The sequence below is a fragment of the Mobula hypostoma genome, chromosome 9 (genome assembly GCF_963921235.1).
Source record: "Mobula hypostoma chromosome 9, sMobHyp1.1, whole genome shotgun sequence".
Classification (NCBI taxonomy): Eukaryota; Metazoa; Chordata; class Chondrichthyes; order Myliobatiformes; family Myliobatidae; genus Mobula; species Mobula hypostoma.
In genome coordinates, this window is record NC_086105.1 from 3,463,205 (window position 1) to 3,489,613 (window position 26,409).

At 47.1% G+C, this 26,409-nt stretch overlaps 2 protein-coding genes across 3 annotated transcripts in view; one reads left to right on the forward strand and one right to left on the reverse strand.

Annotated features, from left to right (window-relative positions):
• Positions 1 to 7,473, forward strand: part of LOC134352297 (uncharacterized) — a 130,230-nt gene extending 122,757 nt beyond the window's left edge. The window contains exons 17-18 of the mRNA XM_063059588.1: positions 1,659 to 1,934; positions 3,712 to 7,473. Of these exons, the coding sequence (XP_062915658.1) occupies positions 1,659 to 1,934; positions 3,712 to 3,722 (287 nt within the window). The 3' untranslated portion in view covers positions 3,723 to 7,473. The remainder of the gene's footprint in view (positions 1 to 1,658; positions 1,935 to 3,711) is intronic.
• Positions 7,474 to 11,817: 4,344 nt separating this feature from the next.
• gas2l3 (growth arrest-specific 2 like 3) overlaps positions 11,818 to 26,409 on the reverse strand; it is a 54,418-nt gene continuing 39,826 nt past the window's right edge. For both annotated transcript variants that reach the window (XM_063059590.1, XM_063059589.1), the window contains 3 exons: positions 24,732 to 24,870; positions 23,649 to 23,756; positions 11,818 to 14,421 (listed from right to left, as the gene is read on the reverse strand). In XM_063059590.1, the coding sequence (XP_062915660.1) occupies positions 13,627 to 14,421; positions 23,649 to 23,756; positions 24,732 to 24,870 (1,042 nt within the window). In that variant the 3' untranslated portion in view covers positions 11,818 to 13,626. The remainder of the gene's footprint in view (positions 14,422 to 23,648; positions 23,757 to 24,731; positions 24,871 to 26,409) is intronic.

Genomic DNA, 26,409 nt, shown 5'->3' on the forward strand with positions numbered 1-26,409 from the left:
GGTTGCATCTGGACTGAACATGTACAGACTTTTTTTCTCGTCATTATTCCCTAAACAACACAGTATAACAACTATTTACATAGCATTTACATTGTAGGTATTGTAAGTAATCTAGAGATGATTTAAAGTATACTGGAGGATGTGCCTAGGTTATAGGCAAACACTGCGCCATTTTATATAAGGGACTTGAGCATCTGCAGGGGGTCCTGGAACCAATCCCTCGCAGATACCAAGGGACGACTGTATACAAAAACTACAGTGAACTGTCAGATCAGCAGTCTGCAGTCTACCATCTCTGTAGTGTCCAGGGCTTGTATGTGTCCAGGGCAAATAAATGGGCAGGAAAAATCATTTGCGGACTCTACCCAACCTGCAAACTGCCTTTTCCAAAATCTCCCTCCTGGAAAGTGCTATAGGGCTGTTAAAACAAAACAAAAGTTTCTTCCGTCAGCCAGTCAATCTGATCAACCATTCTAGGTAGCACCCCACCCCCTCTCAAACCCGTCACTGCACTGCAAACACTTTAAAACATTCTTTATAAATCTGTTTACATTATAAACACTTGTTATTTCTATATTTATTGCATATCCGTACCTTAACCTCTAACTTTGCTCTTTATAACATTAAAAGACATAGGAACAGTTTGATAGGTTCTTCATTAATCAGGGAGTCAAAGGTTACAGGGAGAAGGCAGGAGAATGGGGTTGAGAGGGATAGTAAATCAGCCAGGATGGAATGGCAGAGCAGACTCGATGTGCCAAATGGCTTGCTTTCAAATTTTGTTTTAAGTATACCCAATGACTTGCCTTCCACAGTTGTCTGTGGGAATGAATTCCCCAGATTCACCACTCTCTGGATAAAGAAATCCCTTCTCATCTCTATTCTAAATGGGCATCCCTCTGATTTGAGACTGTGCCCTCTAGTCCTCGATTCCCCCACTACAGGAAACATCCTCTCCATATCCACCCTATCTAGGCCTTTCGATATTCAATAGGTTTCAATGAGATCCCCCTCAATCTTCTAAACTCCAGAGAATACAGACCCAGAGCCACCAAACACTATGTAGTTGAATGTTGTTCTTTTTGTAGTATATCACATCCTGACCAACGCATTACAACAAATTTCTAATACCTGTAAATGTATCTGATAAATAGAGTTGATCCTTGATCCTGGACGTGTCCATTCGCCTCCACAGAGGCTGCCTGACCCAGTGTGTTCCTCCAGCAGTTTGTCTTTTATTGAGAGATCAGCTTGTCGCTACGATGTTTGCTGTGTAGCAACCACACTAGGACCACCAGGCTCACAAACAATTACTTTCCCCCAAGCAGTAAGGCTGATCAACACCTCCACCCACTAACCCACCCCCTCCACACCCCCAACCACCACTCCTTATCATTTCCTGTCAGTCACCTGTACTACAGACACTCCAGTGCCTAATGTCACTTTATGAACATACAGCCAATCTATGTATATAAGCTATCTTATGCACTTATATTTATTAATGTGTTCTTATTGTGTTTTTTTGTGCTTCATCAAATTCGAGGTACCAATTATTTTATTCTCCTTTACACATGTGTACTGGAAATGACATTAAACGATCTTAAATCTTGATCTGATTTTGATCTTTTGAATCTAATCCTGACCCGTGTCCCGTGCAGGGAAAGAGTCACAGCCGAGCCCTGTGGCCTCGATCCTGAGCAAACTGAGGCGGGATGTTGTTAAGCACTGGAGCGAGCTCAAGTCCATCCTGAGGGAGCGGGACCCCTATGGCACAGGGAGGGTCCCCTTCAGAGATGTCCAGGCCCTGTGCATGACTCTGAAGTGGAACCTCCTTCCCACGGAGCTCGATAAGCTATGTGCGGCCTATGACCTGGATCAAAGCGCAGAGTTTCACTACATCGTATTCCTGAAATTCTACACCAAAAAACAAAAAGGTAAAAAGCTTCCAGTTATTAATTTTTATCCTGGCATCTTCTCCCTTCCTTTCCAGTCCCTATCGAAGGCCTCGGCCGGAAATGTCATCTCAATTCTAAGGATACTGCCTGACCTGCTGAGTCCCTCCAGCATTTTGTGTGTGCTGCTCTGGATTTCCAGCACCTGCAGAATCTCTTGTGTCTATTAATTGTTATTTAGTTTTTTTAAATTTAGAGATGGGCTTGGAACAGGCCCTCCGGCCCAATGAGCTGTGGCACTCAGAAAGCCACCAATTTAACCCGAGCCTAATCTCAGGACAATTTACAATGAGCAATTAACATACTAACGGGTACATCACTGAACTCTGTATGAATCTGAAGTACCCAGAGGAAACCCACTGGGAGAACATAGTAACTTTCACTAGAAATGAGCTCTGAACTCTGATGTCCCAAGCTGTAATAGTGTCGCACTAACCGCTACGCTATCATGGCAACCTAATGATAAACCAATATTTGAAATGGTCAAGAGACATCAGGGACTGACAGTGCTGAAAAACAACTCAGTGGAGGAAGTCCGAGGGTCAGGCAGCTGAGGTTCTCCACAGTTTATTTTTGTTTTAAACAACTGTGATTTTACTATAAATACCCCACTCTCACCTCTTGCTCACACATCTTAAATCCCTCCATGATCTCCCCCTCCTCATCTCTCTCTAATCTTTCTGGTCTCTAGAATGAAAATCAGAATCAGGACCAGTTTTCATATCATTGGCATATGTTGTGAAATTTGTTTTGGGGCAGCAGTACAATGCACTACATAATAAAAAAAAACTGAACGCCAATGAGTGTATATGCAGTATGTTAATTTAATTAAATAAGTAGTTCAAAAAGGGAGGGGAAAAAAGAGAGTACTGTTCATGGTTTTAATGTTCATTCAGCAACCTGATGGCAGAGGGGAAGAAGCTGTTCCTGAACTGTTGAGTGTGTGTCTTCAGGCTCCTGTACCTCCTCGCTGATGGTAGCGATGAGAAGAGAGCCTGGCCTGGATGATGGGGGTTTTTAATGATGGATGCTGCCTTTATGAGGCACTGTGTTTTGAAGATGCGCTCAGTGCTGGGGAGGCTGGTGCCCGTGATGGAGCTGGCTGAGTTTACACCCCTCTGCAGCTTTTTCCGATCCTGTGCAGTGGCCCCTCCAGACCAGACAGGGATGCAACAGTTGGAATGTTCCTCACTGCACTGTGCAGAGGTGAGAGTGAAGTGCTGTTACCCAACACTGCAGTGGGGCTTCGAACTTTCAATCTCCATCTCAGAACAAGGAGATTATAAAATATTAAAAAAACAAGATTTTTAACAATTACTCAAAGTAAATTTATTATCCGAGTACATATAGTATATGTCACCATATACAACCCTGAGATTCATTTTCTTGCAGGCATTCACAGTAAGTCCAAGAAACACAATAGAAAACCACACCCAATGTGTAAAAGTGAACACTGCAAATGCAAAAAGAAAAACTGATAATAATAATAGATAAATAAGCAATAAATATCGAGACCATGAGATAACGAGTCATTGAAAGTTGCTCTAATCATAAACACAAGAGATTCTGCGGATGCTGGCAATCCAGAGTATTCATGAAGGGGCTCAGCTCAAAACTGCCTATTCTCCTTGAAGGTGCTGCCTGACCTGCTGAGTTCCTCCAGCATCTTGTGTGTGTTACTTTTTAAGAACTGTGAGGTTAAAATGGAAAACACTGGATTCCGATGTGTTTAATGTTGATTGAAGTCTTTTATTTACAGAGACAGTCTAGTGGTCAAGCAGACAGTGTGAGACAGCGTCATCCAACATCAGAGACAGCGTAAGGATTTGGCCTTTCCTGGTGTGCCTAGTGTTCAGGCCAGGAAACAACCTGAATTCTACCATTATGTTAGTCCTCCTGAACCACCACTGACTTTTTATGGTCTTTTCAGAGCATTTGTTCAAACTGAAGATCGTGAACTGTGCACCCTCTCCCTCCTGCACTTCGCCTCTACCTAAACGTCCCCTTTCCCACTTCTTCCCCCCTCTCTCTGTCCCTCTCCTCCTACCCTCCACAAAAATTCCTTCCCTTTGCTCCCCTCTTTCCCTGCTCCCAGGCATCCAAACATCCTACTCCTTCCCTGCACCATCCTTATCCTCTCCACTTCACCCTCCTCTCTCCTGAACCCTCAGCCCTCACAAACCTGAGCATCTCCAACCCTCCTCCCTGCCCCTCCCACTTCCTCTCCCCTCCTGTCTTCCACTCTCCCTGCCCTCCCTCCAAAGCCCCCTCACTTTGCCCAGGGATTCCTGACTGGGCCATATCTAGTTGATAACCCTGGTAGTCCCGATAACCCAGGATCCGGGTCTAGGCTTCACAAACAACCCTGTCACTATGAGATGATGAGTTAACAGCTGCCGGTACTGGGTGAAGCCACTTATGGCCATACAGAAGCCTCATTTCAAAGGTTCAATTATTATCAACGTATACAACTCTGAAATTCTTCTTCTCCAGATAACCATGAAACCAAGAAAGGAAAGAACAGCAGCACGATCATCAACTCCCCAAATCTCTCCTCCCCACACAAAAAATTAACAAAAATGCAACAGGCACATCAACCCCTAAATTCCCCCCCTCCCCCACACACACGAAACCTGGGAAAGATTGGACAAAAACACAAACTATAAAAAACTATAGACTGAAAAAAAGCCTATCGTCCAAGTCCATATCCAAAATGCAGAAAGCCTGGGTAATATTTTGCGGGGACAGTGACAGGCCTTTCCCTCTGTGGTAGCAGAGTGATCCCCCAGCAGTTAGAAGGCAGTCTTCCCTCTCCGTAGCAGAGCGATCACACCAGTGATCAACAGACAGGCAGCCAACACTCACCTTCTATATTCGCCTCGATGTTTCAATCTCCCTCGTCACTTTAATCAGCGAACAATGGAAGCTTTAATCAGTGAAATGGGGTCAAACATTGGCTCACGTCCCACCCCGCAGCCTTCTCGCCACACAGTTCACGGGCACTGCCTCTGCCTCCTGGAATCCGCTCGGAAACTGCAGTGCCAAAACACCCAAACAATCTCCAAACTGCAAATTACAGGCTCCAACAGTTCCAGAATCACATTCAAGATGAAAAACAAACGTAAAAGACATAAAAGAAGTGAAATGTATGGTTTCATGATGTGTCCAGAAGATGTCAACTGAAGGAGTATTGTATGAAGCCGCCATGTTGATTGGGAGTTGACTGGATATTCAAATTCAAGTTCAATTTTACTGTCATCTGACTGTAGGGTACATATATACAACAAAATGAAACAACGTTCCTCCAGATCACTATATCACACACACCACATAAAACAAAATATCACCATATATAAGTTAATAAAATATAATTCTAAATGCATGTAGTGCATAGCACAGGTAAACATCTCGCTGTCCCAGTGACGAGACCTTGGCGATGGTAGGGTATTCATTCATCTCACAGCCTGACGGAAGCCTTTACCCAGACTGACAGTCCTAGTCCCGACGGTAGTGAGTCAAAGAGATTGTGGGACGGGTGATGGGGATCCTCAACAATGGATTGGGCCCTTCATCTGCACCATTCCCGGTAAACGTCACAAATAGTCAAACGTGGGGTGGGGGGGCGGGAGGTGGAGGAAGACACCAGTGATTCTCTCAGTGGCCTTTACCATCCTATGTAGGGCCTAGCAGTCCGCCGCCCTGTAGCTTCACTAACACAAGATGATGTAGCCAGACAGGACGTGCTGGATGGTGTTGTTTGGCTGGGGATGGGGAGAATTGCACAACACACTTCAGTCTCCTAAGAAAGTGCAAATGCTGCTGTCTTCACTAGTGAGAAGGTGTTGTCAGTCCAGGTTAGATTTGTAAAGGGTGTTACGTACCCCGTAACTGGGTTGCCAAACCAGCAGAAATGGATCACTCAGTTGGAGTCTGGAGTACTAGAACTAAGAAAGTTTTATTAAAGAAACAAGCAACACAGTAATCAAAAGGATAATAAATGCAACAGTTCAGCGATGATAAACACACATGTGCACAGAATTAAGATAACAGCATCAATCAAGCTCTATCGTTGTCTAGGGGTAAATGACCAAATTTCAAAGTGACTCAAAGTTCAGTCCAGTTAGTAGTCCAGTTCGCAGTAATCGTTGCCATGGCGATGGACAACGTGGGGGGAGAGAGAGAGAGAGAGAACAGGAGCAACTGATCATTCAGACACGGCTTCACTCACAGACCGGCGAGATGGCTCACAAGGAGCTTTCGGGTGGGTCCTTGGTGATGTCACCTGAGGTCACCGACTGTGACCCCTCCTCCAGATGCGGTCGATCCTCTGCGGTGAACCCGGCACCCAGGCAAGGGCGGACACACACCGGGTTCCCGCTGATCGTACCTTTCCATCCTGGCCGTTGTCTGGTACCTCTCACCGACTCGTGAGAAGCGTACCGCTTCCAGGGTCTTGTTACCTCGGGTGGCGTGTGTGTTGCCTTAGCGAACCGGTCCCTTTTTATCCCCCTGCTGGGGTATCGCCTGTCCATCACTTCAAACAGTTCAAGATTCAAAGGGGGGAGCCGCTCCAGACAGCTCTCTCTCCCACGTCCCTTCATCTCCAGACTCTGCTCCATTGTTCCTTATCTCTCCTTCCCCTGAGGGCAGGTGGCAGACCACTTGCTGATGTCACTGATGCTAACCCAGGCCAGCAAACATCTTAATTTTATGTGTATTCTCGTCACAAGGGATTGAATGAATATTTGAGCAAAAGGATTATAAACCATTGTGTGTAATAGTCAATCATAACAGAACTAGAATAGACTTTCCTACTTCATCTAAACACCCCACTCCTTCTGTTCACCCTCCTTATCCTTTTTCAACTACAACTCCCTCTTCTCCTCAAACCTCCCAACCCAGAGCATTCTCAGTCCTCCTCCCTGCCCCTCCCACTCCCTCTCCCCTCTGCCCTCCTCTCTCCCCACCCTCACTTTGCAGAGAGATTCATGGCTGCAGAGCTAGTATTGACCTTCGTACACGGTGTCTCTGGAGGCGATGTGATTCAGTGATTGGCCAATAGTGAGTGCTCATGTTGTCTGTGAGTTAGAAGAGAAGCCAAGCCATCAGATCCGTGGTTCCCGAACCACCTGCTGGTCTCATATGTGCAAAGTTCATAATAAATCTATTATCAAAGTATATAACCCTGAGCTTCGTTTCCTTGCATGCAATCACAGTAAACCCAAGAAACACAAGACTCAGTGAAAGACTGCACCCAACAAATAACTAATGTACAAAAGACAACGAACTCCGCAAATATGAAAATAAAAATCAGTTCCCTGGACGTAGATTCCACACGGCTGCCTTGTCCTGGCAATTACATGAACATTAGTTGGGTAAAAGCCACCGAACAGCGCAGTACAGGAACAGACCATGAAGGTGACCTTACAGAACCATAGAGAAAGTGAATGATCATAGTCCTTTTCACAAAGTAGGGGAGGCTAAAACTATACTTTGTGGCTCGGTGAGGCGGAAAAATTAAAGGAAACATGATTACTTGCCAATGATATGTCGGTCCTTTTAGACTCGTCTAATTTCTTGTTAGAGTTCTTTCCTGCTGCCTTTATTTTCTTCAATGGCTTTGTCTGATTTCAGCTTCCTAAACATAACATTTTATGAGGAACTTCCTGTAAGTAATAAAGTGGCCACTGAGTGTATGTTCGTGGTCGACTGCTGCTGTAGCCCATCCACTTCGAGGTTTGATGTGCTGTGTTTTCAGAGATGCTCCTCTGCACATGAATGTTGTAACACGTGGTTATCTGAGCCACTGTCACCTTGAGTCAGTCTGGTTCTTCTCCTCTGACCGCTCTCATTAACACTGTATTTTCACCCACAGAACTGCAGCTCACTGTATGTTTTCTTTTGTTTTTCCACACCATTTTCTGTAAACTCTAGAGATTGTTGTTTGTGAAAATCCCAAGACGAACACGGCCTGAAACGTCGACTGTACCTCTTCCTAGAGATGCTGCCTGGCCTGCTGCGTTCACCAGCAACTTTGATGTGTGTAGCTTGTAGACGGTGATGGGATTCCTTTCAATGCCTACACAATCAGTGTGAAATTGTCTTCACCCCATCTACCACTGGAGTTTCCATTAGTGGCTGCAGAACCAACTTGAAAGCTGCCAGGGATCAGTCTCTGTGACTTCTGTTGACACCACTGGAGGCCGTATCCTTGTTATCAGTCCAAATGTATAATGACACACAGTAAAGAGGTCTCTGGATTTTCACTCACATGTCTGTGTTTGCTAGGGAAGATGGCCACAACTCTTTCACCACCTAGCTCTGCTGCCATCTCTACTGTGCATTTTTAAACACAAGAGATTCTGCAGAAGCTGTCTTGTCCAAGACTGGAAGAAGCTGCAGAAGATTGTGAACACGGCGCAGCACATCACACAAACCAATCTTCCGTCCTTGGACTCACTTTACACCGCACGCTGTCGGAGCAGTGCTGCCAGGATAATCAAGGACACGACCCACCCAACCAACAGACTTTTCGTCTCTCTTCCCTCCGGAAGAAGGTTCAGGAGCTTGAAGACTGGTATGGCCAGATTTGGGAACAGCTTCTTTCCAACTGTGATAAGACTGCTGAACGGATCCTGACCCGGATCTGGGCCGTACCCTCCAAATATCCAGACCTGCCTCTCGCTTTTTTTGCACCACCTTATTTTCCATTTTCAATTTTCTATTTATGATTTATAATCTAAATTTTTTAAATTTACTATCGATTTGTATGTTCTAGTATCAATTGTTTGGCGACAATAAAGTATAAAGATACCAGAAATCCAGAGCAACACACAAAACGCTAAAGGAATTCGTTGGGTCAGGCAGCATCAATGGAGAGAAATAACAGTTGACGTTTTGGTCAGAGACTGCTTAGCTGGATATTTGGTCAGTCTGGACTATGCCCTTTTTTGTCCTGCATGCAACTCTACGTCATCACACTCACTTTCTGTGGAGCTGGGGATCTGGGGAGCTGCAGGAACCTAGTGACCATGAGAAGCCTGAACTCAGGAGCTACATGAGGCTAGAAACGTTCAGTGGTGGGGGGCTCATCATTGAGGTCCCACCTGACTGCCAGTGGCCAAGGTGGGATCCCGTTACTCGGAGCTCAGCACCGTCTCTCATTAAGACTGTATCAGCAGCAGAGGTTGGACAAACTTGGGTTGTCCTTCTCCGGCGTGGCAGAGGCTGGGGGACAACCTGTTATAAGTTTATGAAATTAGGAGAGAAGTAGATAGGGTAGAGTCTTCTCCATGTCCAGCAATAGAGAGCGTGTATGTATAGGGAAAGCATTTAAAGGGAAGGTGCGGGGCAAGTTTTTCTGTTCCGCACGGAGAGTGCTGGCTGCTGGGGTTGGTGTTGGAAGCAGATTTGACAGAGGCTGTTAGGTAGCCATACGAATGTGCTGTGAATGGAAGGATGTGGTTGGCTGAAGAAGATGGCACCAGCAAACACTACCACAGGCGATATTCTCAAGACGGTCCATGAAGCTGCTTCTTTTATGTCTCCTTTTTCTTACAAATGTGGTTCTGGTACTGCTGGAGCCTGTGATCTACAGTTTGAGTGTGTGCTTTTGGGCCAATTAAGCAATCTGAACCTTTGCTGTCTCCAAGTGTGTTCCAGGAGGCGAGTGACCTCCTCGAGGCCCGGAAGCCTGGAGATGGGGTGCAAGACCATGACCAACTCCATTCCTCACCGATCTCACCAATTAAAGTACGGAGGAAGATTGAAATCGAGGTGAGTGCGGAGGACGAGCTGGTGTTTAGTTTCGTCTACCAGCCTTTCGCTGGCTGCTGCCGGAGAAGGTGCCTGTGTGTGATGGCCTCTCTCTCGCTCCCTGCTCCTGAAAGCAGGTCTCTGCATTCGAATGATCTCCCTATCGTCAGTGCTGTCTGTCAGAGGATGGTGCTGGAGCAAGGGTTAATCGATGGAGCTCACATTATGATGTGTTTTCTGGTTCCTGGTCGCTGCTTTTCCTGCTGCCGTTTTGGGTGACTTTGAATCGGGTGGCCTGCTGATAATGAACACTGAGCTGAACCGGATATGGACTTCACTATCTTTGTGTTTAATATTCTGTGTTTTCGCTTGTCTTTTTTGTTGCCATTCACGTGATTTAGTTTTTGCTCATGATGTCTTTCTTCTAATGAGCTCCATGTATGTGTCTGTGGGAAGACAACTCTCAGGGTTGTGTACTGCATGCAGACTTTGATAAGAAATATGCTTTGAATATGCAGGCAGAAAAGATTTAGTTTAGTTTGGTACTGTGTTCAGTGCAGTCATCATCGGCCAGTGGGCCTGTTCCTGTGGCGTGGTGTAAAGCTGGAATGTGAGGGAGAACTGACCCTCTATCAGTCTAAACTGCACGAGAAATTTGAGAGCAGGGATTGGGATTTGTTGGAGTGGAGATTAGACACGACTTTGGATGCGGGCCAGTCCCTAGCTGCACTGCCACAAGATGGAGCTAACAGACCATCTGCCACCAACTCGGCTGCGTCTCCTCACAGAGATAAAGATTAGCTTTATTTGTCACAGGTACATGGAAGCAGACAGTGAAATGCATCATATGAGTTAAGTCCCACCAGCGAGGATTATGCTGGGGGCTGCCCGCGACTGTCACCACGCTTTCAGCACCAACTGACTAACCGTGAACAGCAAGTCCTTGGCCTGTGGGAGGAAACTGGAGCACCTGGAGGAGACCCACACAGTCATGCGGAGAACGTACAAATGGTGGGAATTACACTGGTGCTGTAAAGTGCCAGGCTAACCATTACTCTGCAGTGTAACCCCTCATGAAGTCAGGGAAGAGCAGCTCGGACGGGATTTTTCATTAGCACCTTTGTCAGTGAATAGTGCAATGTAAAACTGTTCAAGTGTAACTTTCATGGGCTTTGCTAACACCCGGTCATGTTCACCGATAAATAACCAAGCTCGCGTGATGGATGAACGCGGTGTGTACTTTGAGCTCTCGAGTCTTAGAGCAGGGAAACAGGCCATTTGGCCCAACACGTCAATGCTGACCAGTCAGCACCCATCCATGTTAATTTCATCTTCCAGGACAACAATCATCCCCCCCCCCACCCAACACATTCTCTCTTCTCCCTCCCATCGGGCAGAAGATACGAAAAGCTTGAAAGCACGCACCACCAGGCTAAAGGACAGCTTCTACAATAGATGGAGTCTTGACCTCACAGCCTTGTCCACCTGCACTGCACTTTGTTACTCTTCATGACATTGTTCCCCATGGTCTACCTTAATGCACTGACATGACAAGTTAGATTGGAGACAGAGAGATTCTGCAAATGCTGGAAATCCACAGCAACACACACAAAATGGTGGAGGAACCTAACAAACGTTTCCAGCCAAGTTCTGTTTCTATTAATTGTTGAAATCTAAGCCGTATCCAGCACTTCCACTGGTAACTCATTCCAAACTTTTAACACCCTCTGAGTGAAGAAGAACCCCTCATGTTTCCCTTAGATATTTCACCTTGCACCTTTAACCCACAACTCCAGTTTTAGTCTTACCCAGCCTCTGGGGAAAAAAAACCTGTTTGCATTTATCCTATCTATACCCTTCAATTTTGCATATCTCTATCAAATCTCCCCATGCCCTAGGGAATAAAGTCCTAACCTATTCAAACTTTCCCTATAACTCAGGTCCTTAAGTACAAGCAACATCCTTGTAAGTTGTTCCTGGGCTCATTCAAATCAAGTGCACGATGAGGCCCAGATGTCACACGTGGCTTAGCACATCTGGCCAGTTCAATGGCCCCAGGACAATTAGATACAAGACTTTTGACTCATCGGCATTCCATTCCATAGTTTTATTGACAATTTTGTTGGGTATTAAATATCTTTAGATGAAGGTACTGCATATATCCAGTGTGAAGCCGTTGAGGTTAGTACAGGGCTGGGGTAACAGGCACGAATCGAGCTCAGCCCCACACATTTCAGTATTTCATGTCCTATGTTTGACTACACACAGATCACCCACTACTTCAACCCATTTACAGTAATAGACATCTCCAGAACTCTCACCCTGTCCAGTTCTTCCCAAGGAAGGACAACAGATGCCGTTCCAAAACCCTACCGCGTTCTCTATGGGTACTCGGGGGGGGGGGGGGGATTGTCACCTCCTGCAGGAGGCAAATAATTGTAAAACAGAAAACGGGAAATGTAAAATAAAATACCCAGAGAGGAAGAGCAAACTGCCATCCTTCAACAATGGGACTCCAGTGTGGTGTACCTGTTCAAAGTACATACATTTTACCAAATAATAAAAAAAAGCTTAGGTATATTGTTAATTCGGAAAGCCCAAAGATAGAATAAATAAAACATCTTAGATGCAAGGACGTAGCTCTGGAAGCACTGATGGCCAGAGCTACCCTGGCATTTACAACTGTACAAACGGAGGACAGAGACGGAGGTTATTCATCCAGGACAGGGAACAATGGGGATGAACCTCAGCACAGAGCCGAATAGTTCCCAATCTGTCCCTGAAAACCCGGGCACTTCAGTGTGCCCGTCCCAGGACACTAGGGGAACTTGTTCATCCAGTCAATGCCATTTTACACAAAGTACAATTTAGACTTCAATCACAACAACTTAAATACACAAACAAAAATGCAAGGCTTTGCATTTTGCCACTTTGCTGACTTTGGCCCAGCAAAATGACTCCTGTAGTGTCCTTGTGTGCAAAACAGTTTTTGAAGCAACTCAGTAAACAACACACTAGAGTTCAGGAATGAGCAACCCATCGAAGCCACACGGCACCATCTTCAGAAAGACGAGCGTTGGAATGATGACCATTTGAACGCAGCCCCAGAGGGGACGTGTCTGGGTGGAAATTGCCAGTCCGTGTCGCGCCACATGTGGCGCGAATCATCACAGGGGCCATGGCCCATGCGTCGACAATTAGCGCATAGCGAGGGTACAGCGGGAATACCTCCTCCACTCAATGAAATGCCACTTACAAAACCTTTCAAATCATTACTGACCAGCACTTTCAGGATAGCTTTTGAAGTTAAAGACCCCTCTTTGACATCTGGAAGACCAAAACATGAGGGAAATTATCACTCCCATGCGCAGGGCGGAACACTCTATACCATATCAGAACAGAGCATCAACGGGGCAAGAGTGTGGATGGGAGAAGTTAATCGAATCTCCTCCACGGTCAGCACCCACGGATGAGGGAGGGCTGAAAGAGGCAACACCTTGGTGGTGAGGAGGGGGACTACAGGGGAGAAGGCTGATGGCCTCCATCCTGGGACAGGAGGTGGGGAGATCTCCTGATCACCAAGAGCTGAGATGAGCACACAAAGTTACTTCAGCGCCCTGGGCAGCTTTGGAGGGAAGCCCAACCAAAGGAAAACCTTTTGGGGTAATGCATAGCAGCCATTGCATGCACAGCAAGATCTCACATGCAGTGGTAGGTTACCGTCCAGATAACCTGGCTTGATCAGGGAGTAAACTAGTGGCCTGTGGGGCACCAAACGGAGACTGGCTCCAGGTAAGGGGTCTCATCCACCTGGCGGTCATATGGGAGAGAGGCCAGAGGTCTCGGCCCCTGAGATGAGGCCCTCCCCATCCCAAGACGCCCACCCCCTGCCATTCTCCCGCCTCCTCCCCACCCCTTATCACTTCTTGGACCGAGAGACCCCGTTCATTACCAGGTAGGCATCCTCCCCTCGGGCTTTTGGCAGCCGGGGCCTGGAGGTGATGACGGAGTGAGGAACTTTGCCCGTAAGCCCTGCACCCTTCACTGGCCGGGCCCTGGGCCTGTCCCGGGCCTCAGTGCTCTGCACCCTGGTTTGAGGCAGCTTCACTACAGCAAGTGGAGTGCGGGGTAAGGGCTGGGAGTGGGGGGACACCTGAGGGAGGGGTCGTGGTGAGGGTGAGGCCTTGTCTCTGCCCGGAGACCCAGGCCTGCGGGTAGATTTGAGTGTAGTGGGGGCTGGTGTGGCCCTGTTGCGGTTGCGGGGCCCAGGAGAGACAGCAGCCGGTGATAGGCCCCTCCCGGCTGGGCAGCGGGCACTGATCTTGGGCACAGGCTCAGTGAGGACCGGACCTCGGCCTAAACCAGGACGCCTCCTCTGAGGCGCCCGGCCCAGGCCTGAGGCTTGCCCCTCCGCAGTTGGAGGCCGGGCCGGAGTCACAGCTGCAGCCGGCGGGTGGAGGGGAGACCTAAGAGCAGGCGATTGGGTTGAGGTGGGGCAGTGGCAGCGGGGGCCAGTGCCTGGCGAAGGCTGAGAGGGGCCTGAACACAGCTGGCGGGTGCTCGGAGTCCTGGGCCCAGCCTTCTCCAGAGCCGTAATCTTCTCCTCTAACGCGGTGAGGTGCAGCCGTCGGCAGGGATCGTGCTTGAGCAGGAATCCATGAAGGGTATCCCATCCACCCCCAACTCTCACCATCACGTGTTTCCCATGCAGCATCTACAGGGAAAGAAACAGCCAGTGAGCAGTTTGTTAAAGAACAGAGAACAGTACAACACAGTACAATACAGGAAACGGCCGGTGAGCGGTTTGTTAAACAGAGAACAGAACAGAACAACACAGTACAGGAAACAGCCGGTGAGCGGTTTGTTAAAGAACAGAGAACAGTACAACACAGTACAGGAAACGGCCGGTGAGCAGTTTGTTAAAGAACAGAGATGAGGCCCTTCAGCTCAGAATCAAAATCAGGCTTCATGTCACTGGCACATGTCAGGAAATTTGTTTGGGAGCTGCAGTAAAGTGCAATACATAATAAAACTGTAAATTAGTATACTATAAATTTTAAAAATTAATAAGTACAAAAAGAAAGAAAAGTGAGGTAGTGTTCATGGATTCAATGTCCGTTCAGAAATCTGATGATGGAGGAGAAGCTGTTCCTGAATCACTGAGTGTGTGTCTTCAGGCTCCTGTACCTCATTTCTGATGGTAGCAATGAAAAGAAGGCATGTCCTGGGTGATGGGGGGACCTTAATGATGGACGCCTCAAAAAAGATGGCATTCCCTTTTGAAGATGTCCTCAAGCTGGGGAGGCTAGTGCCCATGATGGAGCTGACTGAGTTTGCAACTTTCTAAAGCCTTTTCTGATCCTGTGCAGTGACCCCTCCATAGCAGACGGTGATGCAACCAGTTAGAATGCTCGCCACGGTACATCTGTACAAAGTTATAGCTGACAATGGAGCCACAATGTTGTGCTGATCTTTTAGCCTACGCCAAGATCAATCCAACCTTAACACCCTAGATAAACCTCTATTTTTCTTTAATCCATGTGTCTAAGAGTTGCTTAAATGTCCCTAATGTACCTGCCTCACCTTCTACATACTCACCACTGTGTAGAAACCCCACCTCTGACATCCCCCCCTATACTTTCCTCCAATCGCCTACAAATTATAACCCTGAAATTAGCTATTTCCACCCTGAGGAACAATGTCTCTGGATGTCTACTTGATGTCTTACCGTCTTGTACACATCTATCAAGTCACCTCTCATTCTACTTCACTCCAAAGAGAAAAAGCCCCAGCTTGCTCAACGTACCTACGTAAGAGAGGTGACAGTGTGGGAGAGGAGAGGCACAGCAAAGGAGCTTCACAGCCTCGGTTGTTACATGGGCTAGGCCAGAATCCATGCTGGGCTGAGGGCTGCTCTCCGTGGAAGGCAGCTGGATTGCTGTTGTCTGTGGCTGAACCAGCATGAGATGAGGAACTGCTGTCTGCTTGTTCTTGCAGAAACATAGCACCAGGACAACATCCCATGCACCATCGATCTGCAGGCTGTGATACTCAGAGACTTGGCTGTATTTTGTGACTGCATGTACTGTCATAACTATACGCACAGTGTGCTTGACTGTATGTACTGGGTTTTGCACCTTGGCCCAGGTGTCAACTGTATACACGTGTATGGTTGAGAGGTGTAAAGATGATCAGAGGCAGGAAAGGCAGAGACTTTCTCCTCAACATGACAGGAAGAGGGCAGGGGTCAGAGGTTTTTCTTTTAAAAACACAGAGAGGTGGGTGTGTGGAACACGCCGCTGGGATATTAGTAGAGGCCGATGCATTAGGGCATTTAAGAGGCTATTAGAAAGGCACACGGGTGATAGGAAGATGGAGGCTATGTAGGAGGGAAGGGTTAGGTTGAAAGTTCAGCACAACATTATGGGGCAAAAGATCTGTACTGTACAATACTGTTCTACTGTGAGACTCCCCCCACCCTCTCTCCAGAGCTCTCCAATTCCTAGCTTGACCCAATAACTTCCACTCTAACAAGCAGCAAGCCTCCTAGTACCTCTTCGTTTTCAACCCTTAGACCATCCAGAACCTCAAATACGTACACCGTTCACAGCTGCCTCTTCGCTGGCAAGTGGTACAGTCCTCATTCATCCAAGCCCCTTTCCTCTCTGCTCTCTGACTGGTCCCACTATTGGCTATTCACATTCCTGCACGGCACACTTGTATATGAGCAACACACATCAAAGTTGCTGGTGAACGCAGCAGGCCAGGCAGCATCTATAGGAAGAGGCGCAGTCGACGTTTCAGGCCGAGACCCTTCGTCAGGACTAACTGAAGGAAGAGTGAGTAAGGGATTTGAAAGCTGGAGGGGGAGGGGGAGATCCAAAATGATAGGAGAAGACAGGAGGGGGAGGGATAGAGCCGAGAGCTGGACAGGTGATAGGCAAACGGGGATACGAGAGGATCATGGGACAGGAGGTCCGGGAAGAAAGACAACGGGGGGGGACCCAGAGGATGGGCAAGGGGTATATTCAGAGGGACAGAGGGAGAAAAAGGAGAGTGAGAGAAAGAATGTGTTATAAAAATAAGTAACGGATGGGGTACGAGGGGGAGGTGGGGCATTAGCAGAAGTTAGAGAAGTCAATGTTCATGCCATCAGGTTGGAGGCTACCCAGACGGAATATAAGGTGTTGTTCCTCCAATCTGAGTGTGGCTTCATCTTTACAGTAGAGGAGGCCGTGGATAGACATGTCAGAATGGGAATGGGATGTGGAATTAAAATGTGTGGCCACTGGGAGATCCTGCTTTCTCTGGCGGACAGAGCGTAGATGTTCAGCAAAGCGGTCTCCCAGTCTGCGTCGGGTCTCACCAATATATAAAAGGCCACATCGGGAGCACAGGACGCAGTATATCACCCCAGCCGACTCACAGGTGAAGTGTCGCCTCACCTGGAAGGACTGTTTGGGGCCCTGAATGGTGGTAAGGGAGGAAGTGTAAGGGCATGTGTAGCACTTGTTCCGCTTACACGGATAAGTGCCAGGAGGGAGATCAGTGGGGAGGGATGGGGGGGACGAATGGACAAGGGAGTTGCGTAGGGAGCGATCCCTGCGAAATGCAGTGGGGGCGGGGGAGGGAAAGATGTGCTTAGTGGTGGGATCCCGTTGGAGGTGGCAGAAGTTACGGAGAATATGTTGGACCCGGAGGCTGGTGGGGTGGTAGGTGAGGACCAGGGGAACCCTATTCCTAGTGGGGTGGCGGGAGGATGAAGTGAGAGCAGATGTACGTGAAATGGGGGGAGATGCGTTTAAGAGCAGAGTTGATAGTGGAGGAAGGGAAGCCCCTTTCTTTAAAAAAGGAAGACATCTCCCTCGTCCGAGAGTGAAAAGCCTCATCCTGAGAGCAGATGCGGCAGAGATGGAGGAATTGCGAGAAGGGGATGGCGTTTTTGCAAGAGACAGGGTGAGAAGAGGAATAGTCCAGATAGCTGTGAGAGTCAGTAGGCTTATAGTAGACATCAGTGGATAAGCTGTCTCCAGAGACAGAGACAGAAAGATCTAGAGGGGGGAGGGAGGTGTCGGAAATGGACCAGGTAAACTTGAGGGCAGGGTGAAAGTTGGAGGCAAAGTTAATAAAGTCAACGAGCTCTGCATGCGTGCAGGAAGCAGCGCCAATGCAGTCGTCGATGTAGCGAAGGAAAAGTGGGGGACAGATACCAGAATAGGCACGGAGCATAGATTGTTCCACAAAGCCAACAAAAAGGCAGGCATAGCTAGGACCCATACGGGTGTCCATAGCTACACCTTTAGTTTGGAGGAAGTGGGAGGAGCCAAAGGAGAAATTATTAAGAGTAAGGACTAATTCCGCTAGACGGAGCAGAGTGGTGGTAGAGGGGAACTGATTAGGTCTGGAATCCAAAAAGAAGCGTAAAGCTTTGAGACCTTCCTGATGGGGGATGGAAGTATATAAGGACTGGACATCCATGGTGAAAATAAAGCGGTGGGGGCCAGGGAACTTAAAATCATCGAAAAGTTTAAGAGCGTGAGAAGTGTCACGAACATAGGTCGGAAGGGATTGAACAAGGGGGGGATTAAACCGTGTCGAGGTATGCAGAAATGAGTTCGGTGGGGCAGGAGCAAGCTGAGACAATAGGTCTGCCAGGACAGGCAGGTTTGTGGATCTTGGGTAGGAGGTAGAAACGGGAAGTGCGAGATGTGGGAACTATAAGGTTGGTAGCAGTGGATGGGAGATCCCCTGAGCGGATAAAGTCGGTGATGGTGTGGGAGACAATGGCCTAGTGGTCCTTAGTGAGGTCACGATCGAGGGGTAAATAAGAAGAGGTATCCGCGAGTTGTTGCTGTGCCTCGGCAAGGTAGAGGTCAGTACGCCAGACTACAACAGCACCACCCCCTTATCGGCGGGTTTAATAATAAGGCTAGGATTAGTGCGGAGGGAGTGGAGAGCAGAGTGTTCCGAAGGAGTGAGGTTGGAATGGGGACAAGGCCATCCCCTTTCTCGCAATTCCTCCGTCTCTGCCGCATCTGCTCTCAGGATGAGGCTTTTCATTCTAGGACAAGGGAGATGTCTTCCTTTTTTAAAGAAAGGGGCTCCCCTTCCTCCACTATCAACTCTGCTCTTAAACGCATCTCCCCCACTTCACGTACATCTGCTCTCACTCCATCCTCCCGCCACCCCACTAGGAATAGGGTTCCCCTGGTCCTCACCTACCACCCCACCAGCCTCCGGGTCCAACATATTCTCCGTAACTTCTGCCACCTCCAACGGGATCCCACCACTAAGCACATCTTTCCCTCCTCCCCCTCTCTGCATTCCACAGGGATCGCTCCCTACGCAACTCCCTTGTCCATTCGTCCCCCCCACCCCTCCCCACTGATCTCCCTCCTGGCACTTATCCGTGTAAGCGGAACAAGTGCTACACATGCCCTTACACTTCCTCCCTTACCACCATTCAGGGCCCCAAACAGTCCTTCCAGGTGAGGCAACACTTCACCTGTGAGTCGGCTAGGGTGATATACTGTGTCCGGTGCTCCCGATGTGTCCTTTTATATATTGGCGAGTCCTGACGCAGACTGGGAGACCGCTTTGCTGAACATCTACGCTCTGTCCGCCAGAGAAAGCAGGATCTCCCAGTGGCCACACATTTTAATTCCACATCCCATTCCCATTCTGACATGTCTATCCACGGCCTCCTCTACTGTAAAGATGAAGCCACACTCAGGTTGGAGGAACAACACCTTATATTCCGTCTGGGTAGCCTCCAACCTGATGGCATGAACATTGACTTCTCTAACTTCCGCTAATGCCCCACCTCCCCCTCTACCCCATCTTTTACTTATTTTTATACACACATTCTTTCTCTCACTCTCCTTTTTCTCCCTCTGTCCCTCTGAATATACCTCTTGCCCATCCTCTGGATCCCCCCACCCCCCTTGTCTTTCTTCCTGGACCTCCTGTCCCATGATCCTCTCTTATCCCTTTTGCCAGTCACCTGTCCAACTCTTGGCTCCATCCCTCCCCCTCCTGTCTTCTCCTATCATTTTGCATCTCCCCCTCCCCCTCCAACTTTCAAATCCCTTACTCACTCTTCCTTCAGTTAGTCCTGACGAATGGTCTTGGCCTGAAACGTCGACTGTACCTCTTCCTATAGATGCTGCCTGGCCTGCTGCATTCACCAGCAACTTTTATGTGTGTTGCTTGAATTTCCAGCATCTGCAGAATTCCTGTTGTTTACACTTGCATATGACTTGGCTTGCTGTTAGTCTCTTATTTTCTCGCCTAGCTTTATGGCCAGACTGGTACTCAAAGTTACAGTCAAAGTGCATACATTTCACCCTGAGTATTTTCTTGTCAGCATTCATAGTAAATACAAAGAAACACAATAGAATAATGAAAGGCCACGCCCAACAAGACAGACAGACAGACAAGCAATGTGCCAAAACACAACAAACTGCAATTACAAAACAAAATAATAATAAATAAATAAATAAATAAATATAGCAGCAATAAGCATTGAGAACATGAGATGAAGACTCCTTGAAAGTGAGTCCATTGGTTGTGGGAACAGTTCAGTGACGGGGTGAGTAGAGTTCAGTGATGTTATCTCCCCTGGATCAGGAGTCTGATGGTTGAGGAGTAATTACAGTTGCTGTATGAGCCCCTGTATCTCCTTCATGTTGGCAACAGTGAGAAGAGAGCATGGCCTGGGTGGTGGGGGTCACTTAATAGTTTGGTATCTTACCACTGCTTTTTTTTTTAAAAACTGCTATATATATCACTCTGAGCATTAGGGAACTCTGGATTTCCTTTCTCTCCCCCATCTCCATTATAGGAATGGACCCTGAATCAGCCCCACTTTAACGTCCTCCAATGCTCAATAACACAGGAGTCTGTCGAGCTTCAACTTTATTTATTGAGATACAAATGTGAAACAGGCCCTTCCAATCCCTCGAGCCACGTTGTCCAGCAATTCCCGATTTAACCCTAGCTTAATTACAGGACATTTTACAATGACCAATTAACCTACCAACTGGTACATCCTTGGAAAGTAGGAGGCAACCAGATCATCATCGTGTGCCATGTCACTTGACATGGGCAATCATGGTCTATGTCATGACCATAATTGTCCGTGACGAGTTCTTCAGAAAAGGCTTGGCATTGCCATTGTGTGGTGGAGGGCTGGCTAAAGAAATTCCTCCTCGCATTTGTTCTAAAAGGATGTCTCTCTGTTCTGAGGCTGTGCCGTCTGATCTGAGACTCCCACACTATAGGAAACATTCTCTCCGCATCCACCACATCTGGACCTTTCAATATTCTACAGGTTTCAATGTGATTTCCACCCCCCCCAACTTCTCTCACCTCTGGCTTTCCTTGGGCCCCAGGGCAGCACCCTCGGGGCACTTGCGTCTTCCTGAGTGTAGGTTCAGCACCCCAGTGACTACAGGCCCAGAGCCAAACACTCCTCATGTCAGCCATTTCATTCCCCCGATCGTTCTTGTGAGCATCCCCCAGATCCTCTCCAATGCCTGCACATCCTTTCTTAGAGATGGGGCCTAAAACTACTCACAATGTTTCAAGTGTTGTCTGACATGTTCTTTCTCAAGACTCAGCATTACATCCTTTCTTTTAAGAGGCACAGAAGCCTCACGATCCACACCACCAGGTTCAGGAACAGTCATTACCCCTCAACCATCAGGATCTTGAACCGGAGGAGGTAGCATCACTCAACTTCACTCACCCCATCACTGAACTGTTTCCACAACCTATGGACTCACTTTCAAGGACTCCTCATCTCAAGTTCTCAATGTTTATTGCTTATGTATTATCATTATTTTAATTAAATATGAATGCCACCAAGAAAAGGAATCTTAGGATTGTATGTGGCGATATATACAGCGTGTATTTTTATAATAAATTTACTTTGAACTTTGATATTCTAGTCCTCTGAAAACAAATGCTGTCTTTGATTGAACCTCCAAGATATTTCATCCATGGTCAAAGGTCAGGTGACAGACCACCCAGTAAAGACCCTTGATAGATTTGGCCCTTCCATCACTGCAAGTTTCTAACACAGGATCAAAGACCTGCCATTAACACAAAAAAAAACTTTCACAACCAGAAGACCATAGAGAAATAGAACCATAGAACACTACAGCACAGAAAACAGGCCATTTGGCCCTTCTAGTCTGTGCCAAAACATTATTCCACTAGTCCCATTGACCTGCATCCAGCCCATAACCCTCCAGACCTCTCCCATCTGTGTACCTATCCGATTTATTCTTAAAACTTGAGTGAGCTCAACATTCGTTCCACACTCCCACCACTCTCTGAGTGAAGAAGTTCCCCCTAAACCTTTCCCCTTTCACCCTAAAGCCATGTCCTCTCGTATTTATCTCTCCTAATCTAAGTGGAAAGAGCCTATTCACATTTACTAGCTGTCTATACCCCTCATAATTTTGAAAACCTCTATCAAATCTCCCCTCATTTTTCTATGCTCCAAGGAATAAAGTCCTAACCTGTTCAATCTTTCCCTGTAACTCAACTCCTGAAGACTCGACAACATCCTAGTAAATCTTCTCTGCACTCTTTCAATCTTACTGATATCCTTCCTATAGTTAGGTGACCAGAACTGCACACAATACTCCAAACTTGGCCTCATCAATGTCGTAAACAACCTCCCCATAACATCCCAACTCCTATACTCAATACTTTGATTTATGAATGCCAGGATGCCAACAGCCTTCTTTACAACCCTGTCTACCTGTGACCCCACTTTCAGGGAATTATGTATCTGAACTCCCAGATCCCTTTGTTCCTCTGTACTCATCAGTGCCTTACCATTTACTGTGTATGTCCTACCTTGATTTGTCCTTCCAAAATGCAACACCTCACACTTGTCTGCATTAAATTCCATCCGCCATTTTCTGGCCCATTTTTCCAGTTGGTCCAGATCTCTCTGCAAGCTTCGAAAGCCTTCCTCGCTGTCCACAACGCCTGCAATCTTAGTGTCATCAGTAAACTTGCTGATCCAATTTACCACATTATTATCTAGATCATTGATATAGACAACAAATGACAATGGTCCCAGCACAGATCCCTGAGGCACACCACTAGTCACAGGCCTCCAGTCTGAGAAGCAATCATCCACTACCACACAGCCAATTTCGAATCCAGTTTACAACCTCTCCATGGATACAGAGGAGCAGAATTAGGTCATTCAACTCATCGAGTCTGTTCTGCCATTCCATCATGGCTGATTAATTATTCCCCCTCAACCCCATTCTCCTGCCTTCTTTCCAATAAGACTCCAAGAGCCAATCTTGGAGTCATTTCTGGCAGTCCCTATCCGCATCGACTCCAAGGTTGGTATGGCCGATTGCCTTGGACATTTTTGTCGTGATCACAAGACTCTGTTGCAAATTGGTAATGTAGAATACTGAGTCCGAGTCACTGGTTTGTTGGTGAGACCATTGGCGGAGGAGCTGCATAGCCTCAGTTCTGGCACGGTCCAAGCCCTCACTCGTGCCTCGGGCTGGCCTGTTGTGGCTGCCGGGGAACGAGAGGCTGGAGATGACTGAGTCACTGGGTTCTGCGCTGCACTGGGGGCTGGCCCTCCTGTTGGTGCTGCCCTCCAGTGTTCGCTCAGTTGAAATGAGCTGGATTGTGTTCATTTGTTGCTGCCCTTGCTGATGAGCAACTGCTGTGAGCTTGTTCTTGCAGAAACATGGCTCCAGGACAACATCCCATGCACCATCAATCTACAGGCCATAACATGCAAGTACTTGGCTGATTTTATTTTTTTGTTTTGTAACTGCATGATTTCTACTATCATAATTATACGTGCTAATGTACTGTGTGATTGTTTTCAACTCGGAGGAACACCATTTCATTTGGCTGCATTCATGTTAATGGCCAAATGAGGAGACTCACTCTGATAAACAGTATTTTGTCCCCCAGGCGGTAACGTCCTTCAGATAAGAACTCGATGGAGAACCGATGGGAACAGTTGCAAGGAGGATCCTCTGCAATGATCTTCACCTGGAACCAACAGAAAATTGGTCAACGGGCAGTAAAGTTACTTCACCAATGAAAACCATAACTTAGAAAAGATGAAAGGCAGGGTGGGAATTTTGCTGGCGAAGCATGTGATAGGACATTCCCAGGACAGGATTGGCAGGAGCGGTGGAATATTCCTCTTGGCCCCAGTCTCCCACTTTCTCCACTGACCAATCAATCTCTCAACCTCTGCCTTAAAAATACCCAATGACTTGGCCTCCACAGCTGCCCATGGCAACATATTCCACAGATTCACCACTCTCTGGCTGAAGAAATTTCTTCTCCTCTCTGTTCTAAATGGACACTCCACTATTCTGAGGCTGTGTCCTCTAGTCCTAGACTCTCCCACCATAGGAAACATCCTCTCCAAATCTACTCTTTCGAGGCCTTTCATTATTCAATAGGTTTCAATGAGACCCCCCCTCATTCTTATGAATTCCAATGAGTACAGCCCAGAGTTATCAAACATTCTTCATATGATAAGCCTTTCAATCCCAGAATCATTTTCATGAACCTACTTTGTAGGAAGGTTACATCCTTTCTTAGATAAGGGGCCAAGTGAGGCCTCACCAGTGCTTTATAAAGCCTCAATATTACATCCTTGCTTTTATATTCTAGTCCTCTCAAAACAAATGCTAACATTGCATTTGCCTTCCTCACCACTGACTCAACCTGCAAGTTAACTTTAAGGGAATCCTGCACAAGGACTCAAAAGTCCCTTTACACCTCTGATATTTGAATTTTCTCTCCATTTAGAAAATAGTCTATGTTTTTATTTCTTCTGCCAAAGTGCATGACCATACACTTCTAGACACCGTATTCCACCTGCAACTGCTTTGCCTATTCTCCTAATCTCTCTAAGCCTTTCTGTAGCCGTTCTGCTTCTGCAACACTCCATCCATCTTTGTATCATATGCAAACTTGGCCACAGAGCCATCAGTTGTATCTGGAACTCACTGCTTGGTGAAGCTCTTTGTTGGAGCAACTTGGCTTTGGGATTGCTGCAGGGATCCTGTCTGTGGAGGCGGTTAGGAGGGTTTCCTCGCGCTCAATCTCCTTCTCCAGTTTCACTAGCACTGGCGGTTCCACACCAAACCTTCAACAGAGACAATATTTATCAGCTCCGAACATCCATGCATCACTGAAAAATTACAAATGTGTGGAAGTTCAACCCATAAAATCATAAAAAATAGGAGAAATATTAGGTCATTCAGCCCATCGAGTCTACTGCGCCATTCCATCCTGACTGATGTATCATCACTCAACCCTATTCTTCTGCCCTTACTAATCCACAGGTTCACCATCCACTGGCTAAAGAAATTTCTCCGCACCTTTTTTGTAAATGAGTGTCCCTCTATTCTGAGGTTACACCCTCTGGTGCTAGACTCTCCTACTATAGGAAACATCTTCTCCAATTCCATTCTATCTCGGTCTTTCAATATTACGTCATTCTAGATTTGGTGTTCAACTCGCTGAAGGAGGGAAATCTCAAATCTTCTGACTAGAGCCAAGAACACAAGTGGAGACACAGTGTGTGCGTGATGGGGAGGCTGTGGTACAAAGGACATTTGCCAGGATGCTGTCTGGATTAGCAAACATGTCGAATGAACCAAGGGTGGATACTATAGAGAGAGTTCAGAGATTTACAAGGACGTTGCCTGGATTGGAGGACATACCTTAAGAGAACAGGTTGAGTGAACTTGGCCTTTTCTCCTTGGAGTGACAGAGGATGAGAGGTGACCTGATAGAAGTGTATAAGATGATGAGAGGCATTGATCGTGTGGATAGTCAGAGGCTTTTTCTCAGGACTGAAATGGCTAACGCAAGGGGGCACAGTTTTAAGGTGCTTGGAAATAGGTACTGAAGAGATGTCAGGGATAAGTTTTTTCACACAGAATGGTGGGTGCATGGAATGCACTGCTGGTGGCAGTGGTGGAAGCGGATACAACAGGGTCTTTAAAGAGCCTCTTACTAGGTACATGGAGCTTAGAAAAAATAGAGGGCTATGCAGTAGGGAGATTCTAGGCAGTTTCTAGAGCAGATTACATGGTCAGCACCACATTGTGGGCCGAAGGGCCTGTAATGTGCAGTAGATTTCTATGTTCTATGCTTTTCTCTAGGGAGTGGAAGAGGATGAGAAGTGACGAGATAGAGATGCACAAGATGAAAGACATAGATCAAGTGGATTGCCCGAGGTTTTTTTTGAGGCCATAAATGGCTATTTTGGAGGGGCATGAATTTAAAGCGATAGGAGGAAAGTGTAGGAAGGAATATCAGAGGTAGGTGTTTTCACAGTCGTGAATGGGTGGAACACTCTGCTGGTGGGGGGCGGGGGGGTGTAAGAGGCAGATACTTTCGGGAATTTAAGAGACTCTTAGGCGCATAGATGATAGAAAAATGGAGGGCTACGTAGGAGGGAAGGGTTAGATTGATCTTGGAGTAGGTTAAAAGGTCAACACAACACTGTGGACTGAATAGCCTGTACTGTACTGTACTATATGTTATAAATTCATCACTGATGTGCATCTCAGCTGCTTCCCGAGGGAACAAATATCACTTTCTTTCATCTAGATTATGTTGGTATGAGTTTAAAATCTCTACAGCAGAATAACTCCAGCCCTTTGTCTTCTTAATC